This window comes from Ambystoma mexicanum, chromosome 2p, assembly GCF_040938575.1.
Source record: "Ambystoma mexicanum isolate Mex_15411 chromosome 2p, UKY_AmexF1_1, whole genome shotgun sequence".
Taxonomy (NCBI): Eukaryota; Metazoa; Chordata; class Amphibia; order Caudata; family Ambystomatidae; genus Ambystoma; species Ambystoma mexicanum.
In genome coordinates, this window is record NC_090923.1 from 311,003,280 (window position 1) to 311,029,144 (window position 25,865).

A 25,865-nucleotide genomic window follows, 5' to 3' on the forward strand; every position below is an offset into this window, starting at 1 on the left:
GAGTAAGATCAGGAGGGAGGAGAGTAGAGGTAGGAGGAGCGGTAGGTGAAGAGAAGGTGTAAGTCTCAGAGGAAGAGTAGAGGAGGAGTGGAGGGACGATTAAGAACAAGAGTTGCAAGGTCACTGACAGAGAGGAAGGGTGAAACAAGATGATCGGGTTGCCCCTGTTTAAGTCACCTATAATGTCTGCCAGGGGGAGAGCTAGATGAGGGTGCAGCCATCAGGGCTCCAAAGAGCAGAGCAAGCTTAGACAGTGGGGCAACCATTGTCTATAGTAAACACATACTACCTAAAAACGTTTGGGTGTAGGGAGCCTGGTCAGGAAGGCGAGAGCCCCCTTCAAGGTTGAGAGCAAGTGTAAATGGACAACCCCTAGTCTTGGAGCCTGAATTGCCTTTGTGTCAACTATCGCTCTGTAAATACCTCCCCTCTCGAGCCCTTCGCTCCTCTACTTCTAACTCCCTCAGAGTTAATTGTTTTGCAAAGAAACGAGCTTGGGGTTGATCTCTGTCTTCGGCTGGGCCTCACTATGGAACAGCCTCCCAGCCACCTCGAAACATGAGGAGAACCATCTCCGGTTCCGGAAGCACCTCAAGACCTTTCTCTTTGCCTCTGCCCCTTTCTCCCCTGTTGATCTGTTTTCTCTCTTGGCATCGTGCACCTGGCTACCCTCTGTCATTCGGGCCCAGGTACCTGCTCACCCTGCCACCCTCCTGCGCTGCCTCCGGGCCACCCCTTGCACTGGGGTTCTGTATCTGTACCCATACAGCCCCCCTCCCACTTTTCTTCTGCACTTATCAGATATCCCCTATCTGACTAATCGATCACCTGCCACTTGCTGGTTGCACATCCACGGTTTATCACCTTTATTTCTTTATTTTATTTAGTATTCATTTTGTTCTCTCCTCTGTTCCGCACTTTCCACTTCTCCCCCCTTCCATGCACTTTCCCCTTTTCCATGCACCTGCACTTTCTAAATGTCACTGGGCCCAGTAAGATTGCAGTTTTTTGTTCTTCCTTGTTCCCCTCGCTTTGCCTGGTCGCGCTCTGAAACGCTTGTGTACGAGTGCAATATAAATAAAATAATTTAATTTAATTTGTATATCTGATCTTAATAAAAACAGAACATTTGCATGTATTGTCAATGGGCCTTGATCACAAGTTGGTTTGTATCCCGGCGGGGATACCGCCAGCTTTATTAGCGTTAGCGCCCACCCGATCCGGCGGTATTACTGGCGATATTATCGGTGGATCACGGGTTGGGCGCTAACTGTAAGTCCCAATGGGCAATTTTTGGTGCAATTACCACGCGGTAATACTGCTGCTGGTATATGCACTGAAAATGGACATTTTCTCTGTGTGTTTACCCCCAGCTCGGAGCTGGAGGTAAACACGCCAGACTCGTGATAGGGCCCGCCCTTAAATGCGGCGGTAACTTTGTTACCGCCGCATTTAAGGGCTAAAGCCCAACTCCTGATAAGTCACAATGAGAGTTATCCATGTCATACTAATAAGTAAGAAAGGTGATCTGTTTCATAGCCTTAAAAGCATTATCATAAATCAGACATTGTATGCTGCCTACTGGAAGCTCAGTTCAACGCCATCGCCTTTTTAGAGTTTGTATGTGCCATGTGCAGGTAACATACATTGTAACCCGGAGTACCGCTCTGGGCTCACATCTGTTTTCACAGAACATTTGGATAATTGACATATGTCACTAAGATTTGCGTGATGTCACTGATGAAGTTTTGTGAGGACACCCAGGTGGGAGCAGTGCATTGCAGAGGAGGTGGGGTTACACAGGAACCTTAACTTCACGTGATGCATTGTGACTTTAACGTCCCTTCATGTAAAGTTACTTTGTGAAATGTGCACTTTTTTGTTAACATTCAGATGCCCCCATACCTCGCGGAAAACATTAACAAACACTCCTCTTATGTTTTGTTAGCAAATCGTATGGGTTTTGGAATCACATACAGTGATACATTATAATATGAATCCCCAGAAGTGCTTGAAGAGACCAAGATTGCAAGAGAGGAACAAATGCCATATAAAAGGGTGACACCAGTTTATAACTACAACATGTATTTCTTATATAGCGCTACACACCCATGGGTCTCAAAGCGCTGAAATAACAGATGACATTAATATCCCACAGAGGCTGAGTCGACCCTGCCGGGACGCGAACCTGCCGTAGCAGGCTGCGCTCACATATAGGCGCAAGTGCTCAGCTCACTATGCTGTCTGAGCTAATGGTATCAATTAGAATGCAGGCTACACAATGGTCTCGCTGTCTCTGCCAAGACATATCTCTGCCTTCTATCAGTGTTGGCGGGAAGAGGAAAAAGCAAACACAAGGCACAGCTTTGCAAACACGCGAAGCTTAGTGTGAATGGAAAAGGAGTGGCTGGGAACACCAGTACGGCCAGTATGCTGGGACTCTGGCGCTCTGCGTGGGAACACCTGGCCCGAGCCCTCACTTCACAAGAGAAGCCTGGCAAGACATGTCACGTACGTTCCTGTAGTATTCGGCATAAATCACTAATCTTGGAGACTTTGCCAGCACAGAGCACGCCCTGAAATGCCTTGAAATTCGAAGGAGGTACCAGCACGCGAGCCATAGTACCATGCCTATTTTTGTTAAGTTGAAAAGCAAATATAATTAATTGTTGGTGCTGCCGAATAGAATTAAATGTTGGTGCTGCACCCACAGACCTGCCCCCCATCCTCTTCCTCACTACTGCATGCCGCGCCTTTGCAAAGGAGCTAAAAAGAGTGCTTATTGCATGCGTTCTGACTTATCCTCGTGTTCTCCAAATTCAAGGGTTATTGACGCACAACATCTCTAGACTTAGAACGCCGTTCCCAATTGCACCTGTCCCATAGATCACTGAAACCGCAATCATGTGTTACACAGACAGCATTTACCAATGTGCATTGATAAAAGCTACACCACCCTTTGTTTCTTGCTTTTTCAGGACGCAACATATTAAAACATTTGGATGAGTGAAAATGCCCTAACGAGCGAGCAGGGCTCATGGGAAATATCCCACATCATGGGAAGCCTTTCACACAATGGGGAGAATATTTCTTGCTTGTCAACTTTTAGATTACAGGTTTTCTCACTAGGTGTGAGAAAAATCAGCCTTCTCATAAATTTAATCAAATAAACAAATGTTAGGAAGCCTACCTAGCACCATTAATAGGAATCCTACCTAGCACCATTGATAGGAATCCTACCCAGCACCATTGATAGGAAGCCTACCTAGCACCATTGATAGGATTCCTACCTAGCACCATTAATAGGAATCCTACCTAGCACCATTGATAGGAATCCTACCCAGCACCATTGATAGGAAGCCTACCTAGCACCATTGATAGGAATCCTACCTAGCACCATTGATAGGAAGCCTACCTAGCACCATTGATCGGAATCCTACCTAGCACCATTAATAGGAAGCCTACCTAGCACCATTGATCGGAATCCTACCTAGCACCATTGATAGGATGCTTACCTAGCACCATTGATAGGAAGCCTACCTAGCACCATTGATAGGAAGCCTACCTAGCACCATTGATCGGAATCGTACCTAGCACCATTGCTAGGATTCCTACCTAGCACCATTGATCAGAATCCTACCTAGCACCATTGATAGGAAGCCTACCTAGCACCATTGATAGCAAGCCTACCTAGGACCATTTGTAATACGTAGTCTCACGCTAGATCAGTAGCAGAGGCAACTTTTGGTGCCGGTGGGCAGATAATAGGGCACCAGTGGAAGGCCGGGCGGGCACAGTGGGCACCAGCAGTGGGGCCAGGGGAGTCAGCCACCACACCTGCCCTTCCCTTGGCTCTGCCACTGCATTAGATGTGTCCAACGGTAATAAATGAGAAAAGCCAACTAAACAGGGAGAGCACTGGTAAATTGATGTGCCCAATATCAAACCACTTGGATCAAGAAGGGAAGTTTAGATTTTGATCCATGTCTTCTTATTCAAAAGTCTGAAACTTGGTACTTAACTACACCCTATATTCACTATGTATCTTTCTATTTTCGTTGATGATATGATATGGCATTTTTATATAGTACTTCATACCGGTGTCTAGTTGTTTTCTGAGCCTGCTCTGATTTATCAGATGGGAAAGCTAATCCAGATGCAGAAATCTATTTGCTACAGATCATGCAACCCTGCCTGATGATACTGCCCTGCAAGGGATAATGATGTGGGTCTTCTTGCCTAATGAAATTAAAGCTTCATTTTATGGTCATAATCAAAAAGAAATCCTAATGGAGAAATCCCCCAGAACTGCCTTAAAATGGTAATGCTTGTTTGCTTTCTCAGTAAGCTCATACCTTTTCTCAAAGTAGGACGTATCTAACAGTGATCCATGATTTGTGCAAAAGGTTTTGTTTGGAAGCTTTTGCAGGGCTGCTAATATCTACTCAATTCTAAAGAGAGAGAGGGAGAGAGAGAGACAGAGAGAGAGAGAGAGAGAGAGACAGAGAGAGAGAGAGTGTGTGTGTGTGTGTGTGTGTTTTATGATAAAAGACTAAAGTTCTTCTCAGAATGGCACAAACTTTGTGTGATGACAGCCTAAAAGCTTTATCAACACAAAAATGTATTCTGAACCCAAAACATCTTTACTCAGTAGAAAGGGAATTCCATCACAGTGATTTCTCAAGTGCCCAAACCTACTCCCCCTCCCCTGTCTCTATCCTACCCAACTATCTCTCTGACCATGCTTTACTCTCCTTCTCCCTTACACTTCCTCCCCCTCCATCTACTTCCCCATCCCACACCTCCTTCTCTCGTCGGGATCTCAGCAACTTTAGCCCATCTCTCTTTATCGACACCTGTTCTTCCTCCCTACTCTTTCTCTCTGACTTCTCTTCTCTCTCAGCTAACAATGCCTTATCCTCTCTGTCCTCCCCTATCTCTTCCTGTCTTGATCAACTTTACCCCCTCTCCTCCTCCCACCCTATTCACAAACCTTCTCAACCCTGCCTTTCCCCTCACCTTCTGTCCATGCGTCGTCGCCTTGAGCGACTCTGGCTCAAATCCCGCTCTCTGGTTAATCAAACCTCCTATTTCTCATACCACTCTCTCTATGACTCCTGCCTCAGCTCGGCTAAACTCTCTTACTTCTCCAACCTTCTCCGCCCATCAAAACTTTCACCCTCAGCGTATCTTTCAGACTCTTTCTCGTCTTCTCTCCCAGCCCACTCCCGACCACTCAGCTACTTCTTCCCTCTCTCCTTCTGACTTTGCCGCCTTCTTCTCTACCAAAATACACTCTTTACGCCAAAACATTCTTAAATCCCCTTCCTATTCCCTTCCTCCCCTTCCTCTCTACTCCCCTTCAGCTTGCATGACTGACTTCTCTCCTGTTACTCCTTCTGAGGTTTCCCTCCGCCTGTCCAAAACTCATCCTACTGCTGCCCCCAACGATCTCCTCCCCACACCCCTTATTCCTAAAATGTACCCTCTTCTAATTCCATACCTAACTTCCTTCTTCAATATCAGTATCTCCTCTGCTACCTTTCCTTCTGTCTTCAAGCACTCTACTATCATCCCTATCCTGAAAAAACCATCTGCTAATGCCCTTCTTACATCCAACTTTCGTCCAATCTCGCTTCTTCCATTCCTCTCTAAACTAGTTGAACGTTTAGTCTACAATCAACTCTCAGCTTTGTCACTAACCTTTCTCTCCTTCCCACCTCTCAATCTGGATTCCGCCCTAAACACTCCACAGAAACTGCTCTCACATATGTTCTCAATTCCCTCCTCACCGCTCGCTACTCTAAGCAATCCTCAGTCCTTGTCCTCCTTGACCTCTCTGCAGCCTTTGATACCGTCGATCACCACCTACTTCTCAATATTCTTTCTTCCTTTGGTTTCAAAGGCTCTGTCCTCTCCTGGCTCTCCTCTTACCTCTCCAACGTTCTTTTGATGTCTCCTGGGGTGGTCGTACCACCTCCACTCTCCGCCAGGACTATGCTGTTCCCCAAGGCTCTGTTCTCGGCCCCTTCCTTTTCTCCCGTTACACCTCTCTTCTTGCCCTCATCATCTCTTCCTTCGGTATTTCTCACCACTTTTATGCTGATGACACCCAGCTTTTCCTTCTCTTCCTTCACTCCCGACCTCCATCTTAATCTTTCTTCCTGTCTCACTGCTATTAAAAACTGGATGTCATCCCTCCTTTTATTCACTTTCCCCCTTCTAATCTCCCCATTTCTGCCCATGCCCGCAACATAGGGCTCCACCTTGACTCTTCCTTCTCCTTTACCTACCATATTTCTCTTACCTCCCTTACCTTCAATGTTTGTAAAATCTGTTCCCCCCTCACCTTTCATGCCTCTAAACTCTTAATCTCTTCCCTTATCTTCTCTCGACTTTTATATTGCTCTTCTCTCCTCTTTTGCCTCCATGCCTCCCATCTTGCTCCCCTCAAATCCCTCTACCACTCTGCCATCCGTACTCTCTGTCTTCTAGCTCCTCATGACTCCATTTCCTCCTCACTTTCTCATCTTGGCTGGCTTCCCTTTCACTCCCAACTTAAATTTCATTTCCTCTGTCTTGTTTTCAAAACTCTTCACAATCTCGCTCCACCCTATCTTTCCTCTCTCCTCTCATTCTACACTCCCTCCCTCTGATCTGCTGATCTCTTCCTCCTTACAATACCTCCGTCCCCATGTGCCTCTTCTCACTTCCATTCATTTCATCTCCCTGCCCCCTACATTGGAACTCTACCTCTCCCTATCCGCTCCTTCCGCACCTACTCCCCCTTCCGCGCCTCCTTGAAATCTGTTCTTCTTCACTCCCCACCCTGACAGCCCACCTTACCTCCTTCACTTCTCTCTCACCTCCCTCATCTTTTCCCTACTTACCTCTCCCCTTCTGCTCCATTTCCTCTTGAGCTTCCTCCCATTCCGTAACTACTTCATTTTATTTCCCCTGTCCTGTCTCCCTCATCTCTCCCCATCCTCCCTCGTTTATTTACCAAGTTAAATTGCCCTACATACTGTTTAGTTGGCTTGTTTCATGTTTGTAATTTGCTTCAATTTTTCATTTCATTATATCCTATGTATTATTGTTGTTATAATGTAAAGCACTTTGGTGTAAAGTGCTATATAAATGAAATAAATATAAAATACAAATTAGAATTATTTCACAGCACATAAACCCTTTGTGTGCCATTCAAACAAAGGAAAGACTGTGATCCACATTTAGAAAAGGATGAAGCTGATGCTATTTATGGTGTAGCCAAGTCTCATCATTCCATTCCTTCTGCACATCAATCCCCAGGAGAATCATAATCGCTGTCAGGATCTGGTAGCGGGTAGCGTCCTTCCAATCTACTAGGACAGCAATGTCAATCAGACCTTACAGCGTCATCTCTGACTTTGGTTAGCAACTTTGAGAGCTGCTCCGTTGCTATAGAGGACTATGTGAATTTTGACTCAGATACTTCAACTAAACCTAAACACCAATTGAGTTTCTCCTTTGGTCCTCTGCTTCTTTGACTCATACATCACCTTTCCCTATAGGCATCGCACCTGTGGATCCACTGAAAATCTTAAGGATTGACTAATGAATCATTAAACCAAGTATTAAGAAACTTGTCTCCTCTTGCACCTACCTACGGGATAATCCCAAGAAAAGTAAAAACTATTTTCTAACTCCTTTTAACTTTCATACATAGCACTGCTGGAAGTTAGATACATAACAACTTGATGGTGAAAATGCACAACACTTAAGTCGTCCTGCACTCACCCACGTAGTACATAAAGACAGTGTTCCATTCCTAAGGCAGCCTCATCATTGGTACTCATGGGTTTTACCTCATCAGCCTCCATATCACCCATGTTGGCTGAATTTATACTGGAGGATTTTACTCAAGAATTGATGACGTCCATTCACAGCATGTGTTGTTGGGCATCATCAATACTTGGCTATAATGATTCCGATCTCAGGGGAAGAGGGAATTGTACAGGCTAGAATTTAAAGTATATCAACATTCAATACTGAGAAGACAACATAGCATTGTTCCAAGTGCTTCATGCCAGATTTCTCCTATGTGTAAACCCTGTGAACCTTGATTTTGTGTTACTCAATTCAAGGTAATTAATGAATCGATCTAAGAAGGGTGAAGACCTGAGCTGTCTCTACCACTATTCCACTGTGCGTTGCAAACGGATCTCCCAGGAGAGCACATACATTTCCGAGCTGTCCTATTGGTAAAAAAAAGTAGCAACAAACCTCCGAAAAGAGGCCGTCATTTCCAGAACTTGCTTCCCCTTTTGGCCCAAGAGGCCACGGATGTCTTCAAATTTAGTTCAAGGTCTAACTTTACAGAATAGTTTTACTGTCTATCACCACTCCTTGACACATCTAAAAAAACAACTAATGATAAATCTATGTATTGATGCTATTTCATATTAAATTCCTTAGCAGCCCCACTTTCCTTCGATATAAAATTACTGTGACGTCTGCAGCCAGCATTTAACAACGTTTTAAATAAATAAAAATGGCAAAATGATATGAAATACTTGTGGCAATAATGGAGAGGTTGTTGTAGTTACATACAGATGTTTTTTTTCAGATTTTCTTTAAGGCATCGGTAAGAAAGTCAGATTGTTGTAAACGCACACAAGTTATTAAGTATATCATGCTTAATACTAGACTCCTCCTGCTTCTGACAAACTGGGGAACGAATTCATTTGCATGGAATCTTCTTTATCCGAAGACGAGCATATGGACCACTAGCTATCCTCCTCGCCTAGAAAGAAAAATAGCCTTAATGGCAGCACACCCCACAAACTAGATTGGGTCCATTTTTGCCTTCCTAATCTGTATCCACGGCCCGTGACTCTCTGTATTCGCGCTCCATATCCTTGTCACTGTATCCTTGCTATTCCATCCTTCGAACTGTATCCATATTATTGTGTCACCTTGTTGTACAGCGCTATGTAGCTTCCAAGCTAGGTTTGCACTATACAAAACCCAATAGATACATACATGTAAAATGTTTTGCATTGAGAGATAATGTACCTTATATTTGTGTGCTTGAAAGCAAAAGAAACAAGTGCTCATATCTTATTTCGAAAAGTGTACATTTGTAATTGAAATAACCTAAGGTCATACAATACTAGAGAAGATGCATTTTCATGTATGTGAGAGGGAATATTCCTGGCGTCCTAAAAAAACATGGGGCTTTAATGATTAAGGAATGTAGTTGCAAGACTGCATGGATGCCCCAACATTCTCTGTTGGGAATGCAATGATGTGTACAACAAGGGGAATCTTCCCTCACAGAGGAGCTATTTCTTGCTAGGACTCCGCGGGTTACTCACCAATTGAAACACCGCAATGTGAACCACAGAGATTGATGTTACTCTCGGAAATGGCTGCCATGCGGATTTGATCAAAAGCTCTTGAAAAAAAAGCTGCAAAGGTACTGGCAAATGCAACCGTTCGGTCACGGGTGGTGCAGCCAACGGCAATGCTGACCTAAAAGAAGAAAAGATCACTGTGTCACTGTCAGGCACGGGATGTTAATGGTGCAATCACAACATTTGTACTGTATGCATTGGTGTGTTGGGCAGACGCTTTTTCCAGAAGTACTGTACATAAACTGTATAACAATTCTCAGAGGTAGTCCTTCTTCAGGGTGCCTTTAAAATAGGGGAGAGTCCAAAGTAAGATACATACAGAGGGGACTTTTTTATAAATATGGCATACATGTAGGTAGCCAGATCTTTACAGGACTACAAGAAGGTGATTCGGAGGAGGAAAAAGAAGGGGTGAAGGATTCCCTTTTATAAGAAAGCAGGGGATTCTTGAGTTGGTCTTGAATAGAGTTCAGTGCAATTGATAGATTTAATTGCAGGATGGAGAGCAACCCAGTGGTGGGGAGCCATTCGAGAGATGGCGCAGAGGTGTGAGTTGGCGGATAGATGGTAGGGGACAGATTGGTTGTGTAGGATGGAGGAGTATAGAGCTTAAGGGAGAGGGTTTGCCAGGTAGCGGGAGGCTAGGTCATGGATAGGATAGGTAAGAGTAGAAACGTGGAGAGTAATTTCTCATTGCTAGCTATCCCACATCACAATGACAATTGAATCACCTGTATGCACTTTTGTGTGAATTCATGCAGAGAATAGCACTGTTGCCCATCAGCAAGCACCAAGCCGGTTTAGAGTGAGAGTTGTTAAATCAGACTTGTATATACTGCTCTAATATTTAGCTTCTCTGCTGAGACGACCAAAGAGGCCAATCGGTATACATTGTGATGGTGTTCTTTTTTTGTGTGAAGTGGATATCCGCCCTACAGAATAGGATCAGATCAAAGTTGGTTCAATTATCCTGAAGCCAAACCACTGACTGGATTTAATCAGTATAAATAGTTTTACATTTCTCAAAGGCAAAAGACCAGCAAAGGGTTTGGTTAAGTGAAGGCCTTGGTACACCCAAATGCCTTTTGAAATTGCAAACACAACCCCAATATTTTCCTTCAATTGAGATTTGTTGCATTCATCAGGGAAACAGCAGCATACATTTGAGTGACTAGCATCACACTTTAGTGCAAACTCCTCATTGTGCACCATGTTCCTAAGTATTTCACAATTAAGGACTATATGAGATACACATATCTGGGACTAAAAAGCTCAGAAATATTGTACAGTATTAGTGAATGGTCAATTTTAATCATTAACCGCAGCATACAGGATTTGGTAAATCTTAACTTAATTCTACACCCTCCATTGCATTACATCTATAACCAGTTTATAGCATCACCACTGAGCCCTCTGGCTAGCCTTCAGTGTTATTCCTTGTAGAGATCCATTCAAGAGCAAGCCACCTATCTCTTACCATACAGGCATCCTTGCACTACCTGGAGCACTCATGCACACAACAGAAACAATCTCTTTCCCCAGTTATAGTCCATTTACATTTGTGGCAATAAACAATATTCTACATTAATGCAAGTCCTTTAGAGCATTTGAGCATCTCTCTTAACTTAGTGTGATATTATTGTATGTCTGTAATTGCATGGAACCAAAATCAATGGGCATCCAAGAATAGGTCGTGGCAGAGGACCTGTCTCCAAAAGGGGAAAATGCTGTGCCCCGCATCTCTAGGCGTAGAGGTGTTCTTTTCTAGTCTGGGTAAAGGGTAGATTGGGCCATATGGCAGAGGTTATTCTCATAAAATGCACTGTGGGCTGACGCTACTCTTCATGGTCCTATCAGATTTACATGGTGGTGATCATGACATCTTGTGTATGTACTGGAGTTTACTGTGAGGCTTTTGTTAAGTACCTAGATGGCACTAGTAAGTATTCATGCTTTCTGGGGGTGTCCAGTCAAAGTTTCGAAACCATAGTTTCGAATGACACAAGTTTCGGAAAAAAGAGTTTCAAATGTATTTTTTTGAATATTATAGGGTTTATTTTAAGTTTGTATGGTAAAATAAGTGTTTTAAAAAAACAGGGTTTTGGGGGGGGTGCCCCATCAAAAAAAAAAATGGAAACATTTTTTCCCGACACTTTTGTGTCGGAACTTTTGTCATTTGAAACTGTGACTGTCGAAACAGTCACTATGAACCCTTTCTGGGCAGTTGTGAATACGTTGAACGTGACTGTACCGGTCATGGAGAGCCTGTGGCAATATGGGCAGTTTTGGCTAATTTTAAAATGTGGATGCAGCTGGCAGTAATGCCCATAGCACTGTGGGCAGCTGTGCGTAATGTGAAAGTGACTTTAGCCGTCATGAGGATCCCATGACACTATGAGCAGTTTGGAATACTTTAGAAAGTGGCTTTAGCTGTTACATGGAGCCAATTGTGCCATTAATAGCTGTGTGTAATTTGAAAGTGTCTTTAACAGTCATGGTGAGCCCATGGTTCCATGGACATATATGGGTTATGTTTGTGTGCTGGTTGTCATGGAGAGCCCATGGCATGAAGGGCAATTGCACATGTACGGTGGTCCAAGCGGTCATGGGGCACCCATGGCCTTATGGTCAGTTGTAAGTTGAAGTCTGTGCAATGGAGAGTGCAGTTGAAGGAGGCCTTCACCAACCCCAGGAGCCTCTGCCTTTGTGGAAATCTGCGAATGACTTTAAGGTACTCCTAGCTGCCATGCGAAGCCATGGTCTAAGGACAGTTGAATGTTGGAGGTGGCCCTAGATCTGATGGTAAACCATGGTTTAATGGGCAGTTATGTTGAGGCTTGCCCTAGCCGTTATTGGGGGCAGGTCTAACTTGAAGCTAGCTGTAGCTGTCCTGTGGAACCCATGGTTTTGAACACAATTGCAAGTTGAAGGTGGTGCTAGCCGCCACGGGGAGCCTACAGCCTAATTGTCAGCTGTTGGTTGAAGGTAATTTGAAGGTGGGCCTAGATGTCATGGAGAGTCCATGGCTCCATAGACAGTTGTGAGTAATGTTAGTGTGCCAACTGCCATGGGGAGCCCATGGCTTTAGGGACTGTGAAGGTGGCCTTAACTGTCATCAAGGGAATAGGCCTCTATGGCTCATGTGAGTAATTTGAAGGCACTGCCATCTGTCATGAGAAGTCCATCGCTCTGTGGACAGCTGGGAGTATTTTGAAGGTGGTGTTTGCTGTCTCTGTGGACAGCTGGGAGTATTTCGAAGGTGGTGTTTGCTGTCATGAGAAGTCCATGGCTCTGTGGACAGCTGGGAGTATTTTGAAGGTGGTGTTTGCTGTCATGGGAAGTCCATGGCTCTGTGGACAGCTGGGAGTATTTTGAAGGTGGTGTTTGCTGTCATGAGAAGTCCATCGCTCTGTGGACAGCTGGGAGTATTTTGAAGGTGGTGTTTGCTGTTATGAGAAGTCCATCGCTCTGTGGACAGCTGGGAGTATTTTGAAGGTGGTGTTTGCTGTCATGAGAAGACCATGGCTCTATGGACAGCTGGGAGTATTTTGAAGGCGGTGTTTGCTGTCATCAGAAGACCATGGCTCTATGGACAGACATGCATAATGTGAAAGTGATGCTGGATGCTACATGGAGCCAGAGACTCTTGATTTCTTCTTGCTGCAAGAATTGTTTTTAAAATTTTGTTAAACCTCTAAAATAAAATGTGCGCTACTGTAAAAGAAAAAAATTACCATATTTTGCTCTGCGATATAGCACTCAATAAAGCGGCAGGGGTGATCCTTTCTGAACATGTCTGAAAACGTGGAATTTTTCGTGTCTCCATCCATAGCGATTACTCGAGAATTGGCAAGTCCCAATTTTGACAGTGCAATTCCATAGGCTTTGCGGGTAGCTATCTAGAAAACAGATACAATATTGTCACCATACCAGATCATTAAATGGATTATAAATCAGTATTACTATTGGACTCAGCGTCCTGTGATTGGTGGTGCTGTGAATTTACCCAAAGTTTCTACCAATAGGGGATTCCAATAATCAATATTCTTTTCATATTAAGGTAGAACCCCAATACCACTGCAGCAATCTCAATAGGTTTTGATTAATGAATAATATTACCATTACTGAACAAGAACGAACATAAATGAACATGACCTTAATAAACATTAGTTAAATAACTAGACATGTCTACTTTCTCTTCCCTCTCATTCCCTAAATCACTTCTTGAAAGAGACCATAGAGACAAAAAAGTCGGAATATGAATGAGGCATGAAACTGGTTTTGTTGTTCTTTTTAAAAAAAACTTTTTTTTTCTTTCTCTTTCCCTTATTTATTGTTGATTGTCTTTTTTTCGATCTCTTTTTTAGACTCTGAAACGTACCAGAATGTATATAAATGAAAAGTTTAGTTATAAACTGTATCATTTTAATAATAATAAAAAAAGAAAATAGACAGAGCAAGCTGTGGGCACCTGACAAAGATTGGAGCTGCTCTCTTGCTGAAGAATAGGGAAGTAATTCCCATTTACAGTTTATAGCATCTCCACTGATAGGAGGTGGATAGGTTTAGTTCGCTTAGGTTACATTAAGCGCAACCAAAGCAACTTAGATGTTACAAACCGTGACTGAGTAGTGTCAGAGGCTTTTGACTGCCCTCTAAACAATCTAACTAGCAGCTGACTCTGAAATGTACAACCATGTTTGGCAATTTCTACTCCCAGCTACAGCACAAATCTGTTAAATGCTTTGCTTAAATAACAATTAATTTTACTATTAATGAGAAGATATCAAATGACTGTGTCAATAACAATAACAAGTGTTAATATCAAGTGCAGATTGATAGTTACATGAATGCACAAAAGGTGATTGAAAAACATTTGAAACTCGTCGTGAGCTGAGCAAGATCAGATGGAAAGAATAAGGTACATTTGAGCCCTTCATTTGCGGGATGAGAGACAGTGGCACCAGGGAGAAGAAACAACCGGATTTCTTACAAATGCTGGCCATACCTTGTCCCCAACACTGTAGGTTGGTGGTGATGGCATCTTAATCCCTTGGATGTTTATTTCGGGGGCATCTTCTTCAGGAAGTGTTGGAGTAAGTTTCTTTGTGGACTTTATTTTGCCCTCCAGTTCCTTGATGACCGCTTCTGCCATCTCTTTGGGAAGGGGCTTACCGTGCCAGTTCTCTTTGTCCTCCACATCTGCGTGTTTAGACAGGACGTTTTTAAGTACACGGAAATAATCAAATGAAAAGAAAATGTGCATAAAAACTAACAGCAAATGGAGCAGTATTGTTTATTTACTTAAATAGCTATATTTGCTTAAATAGCTACAAGTTGTAGAATGTTAAAATGTACCATCAAAAACGTAGCTTTATCTCCACATTCATGGAAAACCAGGCTTTAGTTCCACGTTTACTTAGGTTTTCCCACTAAAACCTCCTCCATTTTTATAACATTTATACCCTAAACTTTGTCATTCAGACCAAAGCAGTTGTAGGCAGTTTTATGCCCTAACACCACAGGAAGAATGTAGCATTCGCACCTGGGAAAGGGTGCTCAACCGATCAGGTTGCTGGAACAGCAGACAAGAATACAGTGTCCCGCCCGCTGTTTGCAGCCACCCAAGGCCCTTAACCGGGTGGCACCTTCTTATTTTTTAAGTCGGTGTGGCAACAGGTAGCCTCTCCCTGTTTCCTCCTCACCCCCCCAAAACAAACCAAGGAGGGAGGATAGCTTAGGGCAACGTACCCGCCTTGGAAGCAAGACGACACAGAGCAACACAGGTTCGATCCCCGGGTCCGCGCTTAGAAAGCTCTTGTTATAAAGCACGTTAAAAATAACCTATCATATCATAAACCATACCCCCCTTACATGTTGGAATGGGGCTGTCTGCTCCAGTCCCAGCACTGTTCCTAGCCACCATAGAAATGGAAAAGAGACATAGTCCCTTTTCCGATGGTGGCAGCCATCTTTTATTTTGTTCAATCGGGAGACTGGCATCACGCAACAAGCACAACCAATCTCCCAAGAAAAGAAACTATTTGCACTGTGGGCAAACCCCAGGGTGTGAATAACAATCAAGCCCAGCAAGGGGGCATATGGGCCAATAACGGCCCACAGCCTTCACTTCACTCAGGCCTGCCTATGCTCGGGTTGTTGGCCGTTAACGGCCATGTACGCCGCCCTGCTGCGGCGTGATTGCTATTCGCACCCTCAAGTTTGCCTGGGGTGCAAATAGTTTAATTTTCTTCTGTGGGAAAAAAAGTATTTTCCCCTGGTGGCACAATCTTTTAATTTTTTTAATGTAGGGAGGCAACATGGAGCTTCTCTCTGTTGCCTCCCCACCTCCTCACACCCCAAAACAAAACAACCCCCATCCTCATACCTGCTGGTCCGAAGCTTTGTTTTCCGGTCCCGGCGTTCCTCCCGCTCCCAGCTACCATTGAAATGGAAAAGGGACTTAGTCCCTTTTTCGATGCCTAAGCTCGAGCTGGCGGGCCGTTACCGATCATGTACTCCCCTCTGCTGGGGCGTGATTGCTATGCGCTCCTCAGGGTTTACCCGGGGTACAAATAGTTTTGTTTTTCCTCAGGAGATTGACTACGCTTACTGTGCGATGCCAATCTCCAGAGAAAAAAAAATGACAAGATGGCCATAAAAATGGGAAAGAAACTTAGTCCCTTTTCTGATGGAGACCAGGAGTGGGAGGAGCGCCGGGACCGGAGCACATAGCTTTGGTCCAGCAGGTAAGTGCGAAGGCAGTGGGGAAGGGGTTTGTTTTGTTTTGGGGATGAGGAGGACAGGAGACAACAGGAAGAGGTTCCCTGCTGCATAACCACATACAAAAAAACAAAAAAAAGAAGACGACGCCACCCGGGGAAGGGCCTTGAGTGGCTGGAAAGGTATCTGCGGAAAAGATCAAATACAAAAATGCCTAATGAGAAATGACCACATTTTTTGGTTGAGTTCATTAGCTATTTTTGTTCATTTTTATTAAAAATAGATGTGGGGTGGGGTAAGGGGATAGGTTAAGGTAGGGGAAGTGGGGGTGAGCAGGGGTGAGCCCCCGCATTATTATAAAAAGAAAGTTTCTCAGTAGGTAATATTTTTCCGTTAATTTCACAGTAATCCAGCTGGGAACAGCCAGCAGGACGCAGTGTATTCTCGCCCGCTGTTCCAGCCACCAGATTGGCTGAGCGCCTTTCACCGGGTGCGAATGTTGATTCATTATCATCTGTGGTCTTATATCTTATTTATATATTGTGAGCTATAAATGCATCACACACAAACTATTTGCTAAAAGGTGCTCACATAGAAAGGCAGAAGGCAACGGAAAGAGGAAAGTGAACAAGGAAAGGTAGCGGAATACAATTCGCCTTTCACCGCAATTTAGAAATTGCCAATACTGGGGAACCATCTGTAGTTCACAATGTATGACAGGGTTCCTTCTATTCCAGTTACTGCTCTTGATCTCCAGACTGCTGCAGGGCTCAAGTTAAATAAGATAACCTGTTTGAGGAGATCTAGCAGCAAACAGTACAAACAGGTTTGATGCATTGCCCTAGTACAAATGTTTTTAGATACTATTGATGGGGGTACACCTGTGTGCCCCAATCCCTAGTACCTAAGCACCAAGACTGGTGGTAAATGCATTTGCTCAATTTTATTGCATAGGTGAAAATGTTAGTCAATCTGTCACCCAGTAGTGTTACCCACACTGGTGTCTAATCTTTCCCTTTGTTGCAAATATGCAGCCTCCAGACATGGGTGTATTCTCCCAGATGATGCCACACCAATATCTTTTGCACAGTTTTAAAGATTTGCAGTTTGGTTATTTACTAAGTATGCAGCTCGCTTCAGGAAGAGAGTGTTGTGCAAGCATTTCACAGAGAAATACGATAATGTTGTTTAACTACAAAACTAAACACACTTTCCATCAGATCAAAGACAAATACCAGGGCAGTGATTTCAACAGCAGAAAACATGCATATAAAGAAATTGCTGCAACAAAGAATGTACACGTAGTCCATTGAGAGAGTCAAAAAAGATGCGAGTATAGTCTCTCCCTATAGTAAGCAAGCATTATGCCCCATCAAGGACAGAATAGACTAGAGTTTGAATCACAGTTTTAAAATGAAAAGGAGGCTAAGAAGAGTACTTTTCCGCATGTTTAGCTGCAAGCATGCCGCTCAGCATGTTTAATAACATTTTGTTATTCTGCAGGTGAAGTAGATACGAAAAAGTGGTGGAAACCTGTTTCACACAACTTTTTCTGATCTGACAAATTTTAGTGCATTTGTCAAGAGAATTGTGAAGCGGTATAGATATGACATACATTACTCACCGTAATCATATTTCTGATGATTGTACCTGCTTAGATTCACATGCTGTGCATATAGTTTGACATCTAGTGGTAATTGCAGAGTATTGGATCTTTTTTTCGAAGATCGAAAGGAGACGTTGACATATGCGTGACTGTAACACTATTCTTAACGTGACGTGTAGTGTACCCAAAATCTCACGCGTCGAGGTCCCACCAGTTGTTTTTCTTCTGCCATGAGGGAGCCCTGCAGAATGTGTGAGTGAGTACAGAACAGAGAAGGTGTAAGATGTCTATGTTCCTTCTACTCCAAGAGGGGAGGAAGGGTGGGCACATGTGAATCTAAGCAGATACAATCATCCGAATTACAATTACAGTGAGTAATGTATGTCTTCTGATGCTTGTAATCTGCTTAAAATTCACATGCTGTTCATTGACTAGCAAGAAGTACCCGGAGATGGTGGTGGGATGTGTGAAGGAGCAGTAGCAAAGAGATGTGTTAGCACTGCTTGTCCTACCTGAGAATCAGACTTAGAGTGTGTGTCTAAGCAATAGTGTTGGGGGAAAGTATGAATGTAACTCCAGGTTGCTGCTTTGCAAATGGAATCTAGACGAAAATTTGCAATGAATGCTATGGTAGCTCCTGTTCCCCAAGTAGAGTGAGCTCTATGCATAAAAGGTAGAACTTTCTTGGGAAGAGTGTAGCACAATGTGATGCAATTTACAATCCATTTGAAAATAGCTGATTTAGAGAAAGGGTTGCCTTCTCTATCAGCTGCCACAGATACAAAGAATTGGTTTGTCTTTCTCAGTGGCTTAGTTTTTAAAGGTAGCAAATCACTGCACTGCTCGCATCCAGTGTGTGGAGGCTTCTTTCTGCCAAGTTAGTGGGTTTTTGTAAGAAAGTGGGAAGTTTGATTGACTGATTCACATGGAACTTCAAGATGAATTTAGGCGCAAAGCGGTGGTGTGTTGCGCAAAATTACCTTGTCTTTGTGAATAGTCACAAAAGGATCTTGAACCGAAAATACCTGCATATCACTAACCCTCCTTATCGAGGTAATGGCCACTAGGAAGGCAGTCTTATAGGTGAGGGCCTTAAGGCTAGCCTTGTGCATGCGCTCTATCTAAAGCAGGCCCCATTAATCTGGTAAGGACAACATTCAAGTCCCATCTGGGAGTTGGGTTGGGAATAGGGGGATGAAGTCTCTTTACCCCTTCCACGACGGCCTTAATGACAGGAACTTTCCACCATGATCCCTTGCTCTGGGATGTGGTATATGCAGAGAGAGCGGCCAGGTGGACCTTTAGGGAATTCAAAACAAGTCCGGGGTATAATAGAGGTGTTAGATAAAGGACAATATCTTTAGGGGAGCAGTCAATGGGATTGACGCTCTTAGTGCACCAGATAACAAAGCGCTTCCACTTGTTTGAGTAGCAATGTCTGGTGTTGGGTTTTCGAACTTCCCTGAGTATGCCCATGCATCTCTGAGGGGGATGAAGGTGCCCAAACCTTATGACTTCAGGAGCCAAGTTGCTAAATTGTAGTTAGGGGCATGAATGCAGTGTCTCTCCCCGGTCTTGAGACAGAATTCTGTACGGGCATGGCAGCTTCCTGGGAGGGGAGACTTGACTTTTCCATGAGATGGGAGAACCAAGGCTATCAGGCCCACATTGGTGCCACCAGGATCATTGTGGCTTGTTCTTGAAGCATCTTGTGCACAATCCTGTTGATTAGGGGAATCAGGGGAAAAGCGTAGGCAAATCTCCTCGACCATGTTATCCAAAGACAGTTCCCTTTGGAGTGTTTATGTGGGTACCTGGAGGCGTAATCTAGGCATTGGTGGGCATTCTGCAGAGGTGCGAACAAGCCAATATTTGGGAAACTCCATTCTGTAAAGACCTTGAGTAGAATGTGCTATTGGAACCGCCACTTGCGCTCTATGTGTAGGGGGAAGTCTCTGCTGAGCACGTCTGCAAGAAGATTGTGTTCCCCTGGAACATGTTGTGAGAGGAGGAACATGTCGTGTTTGAGTGCCCACGTCCAGATGTTCTGGGACAGTCTGGATAGTCCTAGAGAGTGAGTGCCACCCTGTTTGCTCAGGTAGTACATGGCAGTGGTACTGTCTGTAAGGACCAGAACTGTCATCCCCTGAAGGTGTGCTTGGAATGCTTTCAGGGCTTTGAACAGTGCAAGCAGCTCCAACCGATTGATGTGATTGGACACTGCTGAAGGGGTGGTGCCCTTCAGTAGTGCTGAGCGCTGTCTGTTGAAGGAGGTGAGCCCCCAATCCAACAGAGATGCGTCTGTGGTTGAGTGGCTTCTACTGCGGGGGTGGTGAAGGTTTTCCCCTGCAGAAGGTTTTCCCTTGACCACCACTGCAGCGACTGAATGAGGGCTGCCAAGACAAGCACTAGATCATCTCACTGGCCACTGCCTTGACACCATTAGCTCGAGAGCCACTCCTGCATGGGGTGCATGCGCAGTTAAGCGCGAGGAACTAAGAAGACACAGGAAGCCATCAACCCCAGCAGTCGCATGGCCATGCGAACGATAACCCGGTGACCAGCTACATAGTGAAGGATCTGGAACAGCATGTTTCGAACACTCTCATTGGAGGGGAAGACAAGCCTGTCTTCTGTCTGAGTCAGGGCCCGCAGAAACTGTTTGACTTGGCTGGGACCAGACTTGATTTCTTCTCATTGACAGAGAATCCCAGACTGAATAGGAGATCTACTGTCACCTGGGCATTCACTAGGCACGTTCCGTACGAGTCCCCTGTTATGAGCAAGTCATTGAGGTAGGGATACACAGGGATGGATTGCCTGCGGAGGTGAGCCGCTGCTACCGCCAATATCTCTGTAAACACCCTCAGGGCTGAGGCAATGCCGAAGTGGAGAACTTTGAACTGATAGTGCGTGTCCTCTATCATGAACCTGAGGTACTTTTTGTGTGTGCTGAAACAATGAAATATGAAAGTATGCCTCTTTCATGTCCAATGTGGCCATGTAGACCCCTGCCGTGGCAGTGGGATTACTTCCTGAAGAGATGTCATCCTGAACTTTTGTGGCTTGACAAACTTGTTCGCAGGACACAGATCTAAAACAGGGCACATAGTTAGATCCCTTTTGGGTACAAAGAAGTACACTGAATAAATACCTGGAGATAAGGGATGACGTTTATGGCATGCTTTTCCAGCAGGACCTGGACCTCGTCCAACAGGATGTGCAGATGGTCTGATGACAATCGTCTGCTTCTAGGTGGATGGTAGCATGGTGGGAAGAGGAACTTGATGCAGTACGACATCCTTTAGTACCCACTGATCTAATGTGATCCCCTCCCATGCATGGGCAAACGATGTTAGACATCCGCCAATCGGGGACGTGTGGCAGAGCATGCAAACAGCTGAGTCACTTGGAGGCAGAGTCAGGGGAGCCTCTGGAAGCAGAGTTTCTGCCCCTACCCTTTCCCTGACAAAAACCTCTTTGTAGGGAATGGAAGTTACCAGAGGAGCCCCGTTCGGAGGCCCAGTTGGATCCTCCCAAGCCACTCTGTGTATGGGGGCAGGGAAGAAGGTCTGCCCTCAAAAGGACTGGAGGGCATTAGATTTGCCAAGCTGGACGAAGGGTTTAGCCGAGATCTGGCTGAGCGACTTTAGGGTCTTATGCTCCTTCTTGGCTGTCACTAGAGCATCATCAACTGCTTTCCCAAAGAGGTTGGCTTCCTCCACTGGCTTGTTGATCAAAGAAGCCTGAGTCTCTGGTTTGAACCTTGACCTCTTCAGCCAGGCGTGGTGTTGGAGCAGGGTTCCCTGTACAAGGACATTCTAAGCAGTTTCGGTAGAGTCGAAGGTATTTTTGGGGATATTCTGGGTGACTTGTCTGCCCTCTGCGACTAGCGCCAAAAGGCGAGTGGGAGTGAGTTCGGGGACAACCTCAAGGCCGTCCTGGACAAGGACCTATCAACCGTCATTATAGCTCGCAAGGAGCCTGGTGTTGTTGGCAATCCTAGTGGCATACACTGCCGAGGTGGTAACACGCTTGCCAGGGGTGTTGCTAGGTCTGGAAAAGACCTGGGGCTACGCTGATGTCGGAACTGTCGGGACTGGGGGCTAGCTAGCCTTTTGGTTGTAGCTCCTGAGATTCTATCCGGGGCTACAACCAAAAGATCAGGGGCTATAGCCCCCTTAGCCCCCCTAGCGACGCCTCTGACGCTTGCCAAGGACATAAAATCTTTTTCAGTCCTTGTCAGGAGGACAGGCATACCCCCACCCTTTTATGAGAAGTGGTGACCACTAGGGAGTCCGGGATGGCGTGGCTCCTGATTTAGAATGGGTCTGAGCGAGCCGGGCGGAACATTTTCTCTACACAGGAGTTTACCCCACGTGTGAGTGATGGTGTGAGCAATGAGGGGGCCAAATGCTTATTGATGGAGTTCAACAAAGGGATGGCTTGGCTGATCGGGATCTTTTTCTTAAGAATATCCTCCACGAAGTCTGATGGGGCGGCTTTGTGTGTGGTAATCCTGAAGTAATCCTTCAATTTAAAGGTTGTTTAACATCATCTGGTCATCTATAGGCGATAAGTCCCTAGGCTGGAAGGCGGTAGGCGCATCCAGAAAGATGTCAGTGTCATTTGGCAGGGTGTGTCACATGCCCTGGTCATTCACAGGGTTCCAGTCTGGGTGCTGGTAATTGAGATCCTGGCCATGGCCTTGGGCATAGGCAACATCCTGGCTAGGATCATCCAGGTCATCCCCAAAGATATCGGCTTGGGGGTCCTGATGGGATTCCTCCAACGAGGAGATTTGGTCACCGGGAGCGTGGAACCACTGGGACTTAGGAAGGATGGGGCATGAGTCCACATTCCCATGTCTCTTCAAAATGTCCTCGAATTGGCCTGAGAAGTTAATAAACTCTGGTATTTTGTTCATACAGGCCTCAAACCTGTCAGTAATCCATTCAGAAGCGCAAGGTTTGGAAGGCCCAGTCAAAGACTTCGACGGACCTGCGGGCATGGAAACCTTCCTCGACGTGTCTGCCAGGGAGGGTTTGGGGGTTGTGTGCTTATAAGCATGTGATGTGGGAGTGTCCCTGTTGCCAGGATGTGACTTCCCCATAGCACTGACGGCAGCATGCCTGTCGGGTCTGGGGATGGACACGTGGGAGCGTGAGGGCTCCACAATAAGGTCAATGGACTCTGAATCGGAGCCGCGACTGCTGACGGATACCTCTTCTGAGGCGACGGCACTGCTGGGGGAGTGACTCTCGGCCTGCATGGCGTATGCCACCCACCGTTATTTACGAGTGTCTTTCAGGGTCTTAGGCCGAAAGAGCTTACAGGATTTACACGAGCACTCGTCATGGTCACGAGGAAGACACCAATTGCATCAGCAATGAGTGTCCTTCCAAGGGAATTTTATGTTGCAAGACGGGCAACATTTAACGGGAGACCTATCCATAGTAGAGGGAAGCAGCAGCCAGACCAAGAGAAAGGGAAGAGAAGGGGTAAAAGAAAGGCAATCTCAGAAGAGAAAATACAAACAGGGCCCCTCTACCCCTAGTGTGAACAGTCACCAAGCAGCCCAAGATAGAACATCGGCAGACAGGACCAGGCATCAACAGCCGTTAAGTAATCATCAAGGGCAAACGAAGCACCGGAGAACAGTGGAATTAGCTATATGGAAATAGCAATATAATAGCTATTGCTATTGCTAATAGCTCTTTATTATGTGCGACCAATTAGGTAGGTGGAAAAAACAATCAGGTGGGACCTCGACGATTACACGTCACGTCAGGGACAGTGTTAGTCACGCCCATGTCGACGTCCCTTTTTCATCTTAAAAAAAAAGATGCAATACTCTGCGATTACCACTAAATGTCAGACTATATTCACGGCATGTTATTCTAATCAGATTCACAGGCATCAGAAACCCTGTTTACATCAATTTCCTGCTTTGCCTAACAAATGTGACTGCCTTACCGCCAGAATGGCTTTTCATGCAACTGGTAATGCATTGGATTGCTATGGATTCGACCTTGATTTACCACCTGGTAAAAGCAGGCGGATTCCATTGTAAATGCATCCTGTAAGCTTTGATCGCAGAAGGCATTTCGACTTTTACACAAAAGGCAGTAGAAAGGTTCACTAAAGTCGATTTTGCCTATGTTTTACTCCTCATTTTTCCACTATGTGGAGGAAAAGTTGAAAATTGCACAGAGAGGTCATTTTACACTTAAGTTTAAATGGATGTAGTCCTCTCCATGCAATTTACTCTTAAATTCAGAATGACCACCCATTACTTTAAAAACGACTCTTTGCCTCAATAGAAAAGTCAAATATCAAAAAGCTAGTAGTACTGAAAATACTTTACTCTTTCAGAAGTGACAACTAGTGTTGAAGAGGAAGATCAGTTTTGTTGCCTGATAAGGAAATCCAGCTTTGAGGGAATTTGCTTTAAAGACACATTGGCCATCTGGCCTTCAATTCATGCTTGTACAGGTGCACAGTGATGCCACGCTGAGCACAAATATCTCAAAGTGACTCCATGAAAAGAGAAAAAATCATGTGTGACAGATTCAACCCCTGGGACATCCTGCAGGACAAAGTGATAAATAAATGAGACCCATCAGCCATCCAACATCATGCACTACTTTCCTGCAAACAATATTCTCCTATCGCAGACAGGGATGAAAGCCACTGAGATATTTAAGAGTACTAGCAAACTGGGATCCCACCATCCAGCATCAAAAGGGGGCACGTTTGATTTTGCCGCATTTGGTGGTGCAAAGCACCACCATAAGGCTAAATGTATTATCACCGGTGTGAGACAGGCATGGTATCAAGAGAGACACAGACTCAAAGATGTTTGTTTCAAAACCTTTATTTACTAAGGTTCCTGGATGGGTGTAATGCCTAACTGGCCCTAACTCTAAAGGGGTGGTTCATTTAACTGATGTTTCTAAAGGCTGTCGATGTCTGAGAGTCCAAAGTAAAAGTCTGTATGTGTCTAAACCTATGCTTGCCCTCACTCTTTAAAAACATGTGATAGGAAGTCTTTAGAATGGAAGCAAACAATGGTTCAACAAAAAAATAGGAAACAAAGATTGGTTTCAGGTGGTCTACTCATCAGCTGTAGTCTAGTCAATGTCACAAAAATCTGTTCAATCAATAATGGCTGTTTGTAAGACCTTCTCCACAGAGCCCTTGCAATATTCTCAAATACTTTCAGTGTCTTTGATTCCTTGTAATTCCCTTCCCCAAGTTTCAACCTGTTCAGGTTCCAAACACCACACAATAAATATAACAGTTCCTTTTGAAACTACTCAGGGTTCCCTTCCCCAAGCTTCAATCCTTTCAGCACTACAAAACAAGTTGCCAGCTTTGTTAGGCTTCTTAGGTATCCCTTCCCCAAGCTCAGGTTCAGGTTCAGTTTTCAACACAAAATTCAGTTTTGTCAGGATGCACTTTGCTTTTCCTTCATTATTATGAAATGATAGACATTCCACTTTGTTAGGGCTCTCAGGGTTCCCTTCCCCAAGCGTAGGCCCCTTTTCATTTAAAACACAAGTTCAGCTTGTTAGGATGTACCTCTCTTTCCAGATACAGTTCTTTCACACACTGTTCACTTGTGAGGCACAATCAGAGACTTTCAAAACCGCCTGGTTCTTTACTCGTAAGCATGACCACTCTGATCTGGAACTCCTCTCTTTATTTCTTGCTCCTTTGTAAACCTTTTACCTTCAGGTGCTTTCTGCACCCCTTCTTGTTCTCCTTTGCTTTTTCCTCATGCACACTTGCACCCTCCCTTTTTTCCCCTGTGCACTCTTGCACCTTCCTTTACTTTCATATTGTGCCTCTTGCACACTTGTGCTTCCTGCAGACTTGACACACTGCCCTCTCTTTACCGTGCCCTCTCTGTACTCTTTAACAGTCTTTATTCCACATTTCCCTCTTCGCACTTTTGAAATGCCTTTCTTTCACTTTACTTTTTTTCTGCGCCGCTAGCGCAACTTTCCTTCTTTCTATTTCTCTTATTCTGATTATCTCTTACACTTTACTGTCCTTCGCACACTTTATTTCACTTTCCGCTTCATGCCGCTTTAATACTGTGTCGTTCTCCGCTTCAGTCAAACACATGCTCCCGT

The 25,865-nt window shown here is 44.7% G+C and overlaps 1 protein-coding gene across 1 annotated transcript in view; it reads right to left on the minus strand.

Annotated features, from left to right (window-relative positions):
- The window catches only part of TKT (transketolase), a 172,504-nt gene that overhangs the window by 72,345 nt on the left and 74,294 nt on the right, over positions 1 to 25,865 (minus strand). The window contains exons 7-9 of the mRNA XM_069643620.1: positions 14,404 to 14,597; positions 13,130 to 13,294; positions 9,357 to 9,513 (exon numbers count right to left, since the gene is read on the minus strand). Coding sequence (XP_069499721.1) covers positions 9,357 to 9,513; positions 13,130 to 13,294; positions 14,404 to 14,597 — 516 coding nt within the window. The remainder of the gene's footprint in view (positions 1 to 9,356; positions 9,514 to 13,129; positions 13,295 to 14,403; positions 14,598 to 25,865) is intronic.